The 5784-nt window shown below is 54.5% G+C and overlaps 1 protein-coding gene across 1 annotated transcript; it reads left to right on the plus strand.

Moving 5' to 3' along the window:
* The first annotated feature begins 2712 nt into the window (after positions 1 to 2712).
* Positions 2713 to 5448, plus strand: C6H12orf76 (chromosome 6 C12orf76 homolog). Its single transcript, XM_060192612.1, has 2 exons — positions 2713 to 2867; positions 4457 to 5448. The coding sequence occupies exons 1-2, from the start codon at positions 2744 to 2746 to the stop codon at positions 4540 to 4542; spliced, it is 210 nt and encodes a 69-aa protein (XP_060048595.1). The 5' UTR covers positions 2713 to 2743; the 3' UTR covers positions 4543 to 5448.
* Positions 5449 to 5784: the final 336 nt, after the last annotated feature.

A 5784-nucleotide genomic window follows, 5' to 3' on the forward strand; every position in this document is an offset into this window, starting at 1 on the left:
GACTGTAAAAAATGGCGACTAATCCCTAGCACTGCAAAAACGGTATCATCTGTTTTCCATCTACACCATGCATCGGCCTCGCGTGAGCTTAATGTGCAGCTTGGCGATATGAGAATCTGGCATGAAGCCCAGCCAGTCTATCTTGGCGTTACTCTCGATCGCACTCTTTCATTTCACAAACATCTCATAAAATCTGCAGCAAAGGTGGGCGCAAGGAATAGCATCATTGCAAGACTGGCCAGCTCCTCATGGGGCGTGAGTGCTTCCACACTACGATCATCATCTCTGGCATTATGCTATTCCACTGCAGAATACTGTGCCCCAGTATGGTTCCATAGCCCCCATGTCCACTTGGTCGATTCCAAATTATATTCCTCCATGAGGATAATTTCTGGAACCATCCGTTCCGCCCCGGTTCCATGGCTGCCAGTTCTTAGCAACATCGCCCCGCCAGATATTCGTCGGGATGTGGCATCATCTAAGTTCATTTCCCACGTCTGCGCTCGACCGGACCTGCCAATATACGCGGATATCTTTGCCCACCCTGTCCAACGCTTGATGTCTCGTCACCCAATCTGGTCCCCTACGCCTACACTGAACTTCTCTGTTCCAGACTCTTGGAAACAGAGTTGGCAGTCAGCTGAGGTCAAGAACAAACACCTCATCACAGACCCCTGCAAGCGTCAACCCGGCTTTGACCTAGCACGTTATGATCGGGCCCTCCTCAATCGCTATGGAACAGGCCATGGCCGGTGCGCCGCTATGTTCCATCGCTGGGGAGCCAGAGACGACCCGAACTGCCCCTGCGGCTCCAGACAGACTATGACCCACATAGTCAACGACTGCCACCTCTCCAGATTCAAAGGAGGTCTCAAAACTTTACATCAGGCTCAACCTGACGCTGTTGACTGGCTACAGAAGAAGGGCAAATGCTAGAAGAAGAAGAACTGCCTGTGAAGCAACTCCCCTGCAGGTGGGGAGCCGGGCGCTCGAACCAGGATCCTTATGCTGGCCCTTGCACTTTGTGCCATGTGCGCTTAACCCGCTGTGCTACTGCCCGACTCCCACTTTTCCTTCATTTTTCTCCACTAGGACAGAGAGAAACTGAAAGGGAGATAGAGAGAGAAAGAGACAGAGTCACATGCAGCCCTGTTTCGCCACTCATGTAGCGTCTAACCCCTTGTGGGTGGGGGCCAGGGGTTTTGAACCCTGGTCCTTGCGCATTGTAACATGGTGCTTAACCCGGTGATCCAGTACCTGGCCTCTGTCTGTCTTGGTTCTGTTTGCCTTTTTGCAGAGCCCAGGTCTGTCCCATGCTCAATTTAATCATCTAGAGGTTTCCAGATCAGGGCACTCCTGAGAGAGTGGCATTGGGAGGAGAGGATGTCTCAGGCCTTTGGTGGCTATGTGGGAAGAAAATGCACGCGTTTGTAAAATGGGAAACGCAAGAGTTTGTAAAATGGGGAATGCACTGTCGGACTGCAAATCTAAGGAAGCACCAAGAGACTGGGGTGATGTAAAAGCAAAGAGCCTTTATTGTTCTAGTCGGCTAGGGCCGAGTTACCGAGGGGCTTGTGGGGAGCCACATGTGTCCTCAAGGTTGCTATTGGCCTGACCACAGAGTCTCTGTTCACAGAAGGCCTTGCTTAAAAGATAAGTTCCTGCTTCTCTACTCCTTAGAGTCTTTCTTCACAGACGGCCTTGCCTAAAAGATAAGTTCCTGTCTCCCAAGTCCATTTCCCCATGAATCACCTTGCAGATAACAGCTGATCACCATGACACCACACCACGTCAATCAACTATCCCCAACTGCTAACACCCCCCCCCCCTTGCCCCGGCCTTAAAAACAGCACCTTTGGTGCTAATAAACAGACTTGATCAGAATCTTGTCTCATTTCTCTCGCGTCTCTTGTCCTCTTCCCTCTCCCTCTTGTCCTTGTCCTCACTCCCTCTCCTAGGTTTACCCACGTTGAAGATCCCACAGGACGGGACAGGGGCTGACACACCAGCTCTCTGGTAATCGACCCCGTACCCAAGTCCTACTAGGATATACATACATTTCAGATTACAGACTACGTGACAGGGCTCAGCTACACAATGACAGTTTTACACAGTAGTTATCTATGGTCCCCAGGTGCAGGGAAGGGGAGGGGTCTTTCTCTGCCTGCTGGTTACCTCCTTCTCCTGACTCTAGGCTTCCAGACTGTTTTCTCAGAGTCTGTCCTTGGGTTTGTCTCCTGTTTTTGCAGCCTCCCAGGCCTTTCTCTTGTGACAGCTCTAACTCCTGAGAATTGCTTCTTTTCTCAGAGACAGGCCTGCCTTGCAACTGCCTACTTAACCCTTGGGTTGCCTGAGTCTAGGTTCATCTGTCTGTTATTTACCATCTTACATTAATTTCTTTTTGCTCAGTTCCTACAGCACGAGTTTGTAAAATAGGAAACGCACGAGTGTGTAATATTGCTGCAAATACAAACGTCAGTGCTTTGAGAAACAGGCCCAGCAGGGGCGCTAATCCCGCGGGGAACGTGTGTCGCGGCGGAACCATGGTCGACGCGGACATTCTCCCGGACGGAACTGTTTCTGCTGCACCTCACAGCGGAACCTCAGAGCGTGGGGCACAAAGCTTCGGCGTCTCGTTACCCGGGCAACCGCCGGCCTTACGCATTAAAGCTGCGACGGAAGGCGCTGCGGAGGGGCGGGGCTTCCGGCGGAAGTGCTCTTCCTCCTCTTCCGCTGCGGAAAGATGCTTCTCGCCGGGGGATGGTGGCTGCTGTTGCTGCTGTGCAGTTTGTTGCCGGGTCCCGCGGAGGCCCCGGAGCCGGCGGAGCGGAGCCGACCTTACGCGGTGCTGCGCGGGCAGAACCTGGGTGAGCGGCCCGGGCTGGCGGGCGGCGGGGCGAGGACGCGGGTGCGGGTGCGGGTGCTTGAGAACCTGTTGCTGAAGCCTCCCGGAGCGGGTCCTCCTCATCCCGTGTCGTCGGCAGGGCAGGGCTGCTTCCAGAGTGGGCTTCAGGGCGTGTAGGTTTAATCTGAACAGTCTGCTTAGCGCCTCAGGCGGGAGGGGCTTTCTGCACAGCTGGCGGCACGCTGTCTCCCCAGCCCTGTCTGATCTCATGGGCTCTCCTTTTGTTTTTATTCTTTGACCCTTTTTTTTTTTTTTTGCCTCCAGGGTTATCGCCGGGGCTCGGTGCCTGCACCACGAATCCACTGCTCCTGGAGGCCATTTTTTTTTTCCCCTGGTGGTTTGATTGTTGTAGTTATTATTGTTGTTATTGATGTCGTCGTTGTTGGAGAGGACAGAGAGAAATGGAGAGAGGAGGGGAAGACAGAGAGAGAGAGGGGGAGAGAAAGACAGACACCTGCAGACCTGCTTCACCGCCTGGGAAGCGACTCCCCTGCAGGTGGGGAAGCCGGGGGCTCGAACCGGGATCCTTAGGCCGGTCCTTGTGCTTTGTGCCACCTGCGCTTAACCCGCTGCACTACCGCCCGGCTCCCCTTTTATTTTATTTTATTTTATTTTATTCTTAAGCAGCACTGGCTGATGGTACTGGGGATTGAACCTGGGACTTTGGAGCCTCAGGCTTGAGAGTCTGTGTGCAGAACTAGGATTCAGCCCCCGTCCCCCAGAGTCCACATTAGGGCCGGTGCCGCAGCTCACCCACGAGGGCGCCTGCCTTGCGGTGCACAGGGTGCTAGAGACTGAGCCGCCAGCTCCGCGTGGGAGCACTAGGCCCTGGGGATGGGGACGGCTCGGCACTGGGATTCTCTGCCCCTTCGTTCACTGTCTCTGCATCTCTTTCTCTGAAAACAACCATCTGGAGACGTGGAAAGTGCCTGCGGGGAACCAAAAAGCAGAGGAAGCCCGCTGCAGCCACTGAGCTGCTGGAGTGAAGTCCGACCCCGCTCACCGGCCTCAGCGCCGGCCGCCGGCCCCTCCTCTCTCTAAGGTCCCCGTGTGTGCCAGGTCCCACCCCCAGCACTCTCTGCTCCTCTTGCTAGTTTCTTTTCCCTTATCCCTTTCCCCCCCTCAAGTTACCGGTGGTGGCATTACAAATCCACGGCTCCTGTAGTCATTTTCCCCATTTTTATTGGATAGAACAGAGAGAAATCGAGAGAGGAGGGAGAGACACCTGCAGACCTGCTTCACCACTTGTGAAGCATCCCCCCCCCCCCCCCGCGCACGCAGGTGGGGAGCTGGGGCTCGAACCCGGACCCTGGCACGGCTCCTTGCGTTCAGTACTGTGTGCGCTTAACCAGGTGTGCCACCGCCTGGCGCGCCCCCCCCCAAGAACCGTGCTTTGCCTCCCGTGGACGAGCAGTGGGGCCACTGCGGGCATGCCTGTTCCTGTGCCACCCACACTGGGCACCCCGCGGCGCTTGGTGACGGCTGCCCGTGGCTGGAGGACTTGCAGAGCCCGGCGTCAGTCCCAGGAAGTAACCTGTTTGCCTTTTGCAGTGCTGATGGGGACCGTCCTCAGCATCCTGCTGGTGACCATGATCCTCATGGCGTTCTGTGTCTACAAGCCCCTTCGGCGCCGGTGACAGCCGAGCCGAGCAAGTGAGCACCTTCTTCCGGGAGGATTTGGGGGCCACCGGTCAGTGGAAAAGTTGGACTTTGCCACTTGGGAGTGACCTTTGATCTTGGACCATAAATGCGGAGTCACGTTATTTTGTCCTGACACTGTAACCTGGGCATTCTCGGCCACGCACCTGCGTGTTCAGGTCAGATCTGAAGCTCTGGGGGGCCGGGGGCAAGGCGGAGGGCCACTGCAGAGCAAAGACAAGGTAACCGGTGAGTCCCCAGCCATGCTGGGGGCCAAGACTAATCACTGCTGTGTGGGAGTGTTACCAAGAGGCAGGCTAACCGTCTGCTCAGTCTCAGGTCTGTAACCACTGGGCTCGTCTAGACTGGTCACGAAGCGTTTGTACTGGGTTGATCTGGAATGCCCTGCACCCCCACTCCCCGGGAGGGCACGACCACGCCAGTTCTGCCTGCCACCCCCAGCACCCCGGGGCTGGTGGCAGCTTTGCAGATTTGGAATCTGAGGCTCAGTGGGCGCTGTGCTTCCCGGGCTGGAGGGACCCGCGGAACCAGGGGTGTGCTCACTGTGGGAGGCAGTGAAGGGCCATCACTCAGTCAGCTCCACTGGGGGACACCGTTGTCCCCTCGTCTGTGCTGTTGGTGAACCGGATTCCCCGCCAAGTGGCCCTTACGAAGTTGTTATCAGTATTTATTTGATTGTAAAGGTGCTGGGTTTACTGTTACTAAAATTGAAATGCTTGTTGGGGGCTTCATTCAAGCTGCTTTTTTTTTTTCTTTTTTCTTTTTCCTGGTGACAAGCTCCACTCAATGCGAAACAGTTGACTAACTGCTGTAAGTGACTTGTGACGTTAGAATGTACAGTCTTGTGTTTCTAAGCGTCATGTCAATTAAAATTAAATCCTCCATGCTCTTGTATTCCTGATAATTATTTTCCAAGTGTTTGGGTTTTGTTTGCTCACCAGCGCAGCGCAGCTCTGCCATATAGTGGTACTGGGGATTTTAAACACTGAAGTGGCATTCTTAGTTCATGAGAAATACTAAGGTGGGCCAGGAGGGGGATAAAGCACTGAATTCTCAACGGTGAGGTCCTGAGTTCAGTCCCTGGCAGCCTATGTGCCAGAGTGATGTCTGGCTCTTTCTCTCTCCGCCTGTCTTTCTCATGAATAAATAAATTCTTTTAAAACAAAAGAAATGCTATTGCCCCAAGAGTAAGCACTGATTATTCCCAGAAACTGGGTGTA

Source organism: Erinaceus europaeus, chromosome 6 (genome assembly GCF_950295315.1).
Source record: "Erinaceus europaeus chromosome 6, mEriEur2.1, whole genome shotgun sequence".
In the NCBI taxonomy this organism is placed as follows: Eukaryota; Metazoa; Chordata; class Mammalia; order Eulipotyphla; family Erinaceidae; genus Erinaceus; species Erinaceus europaeus.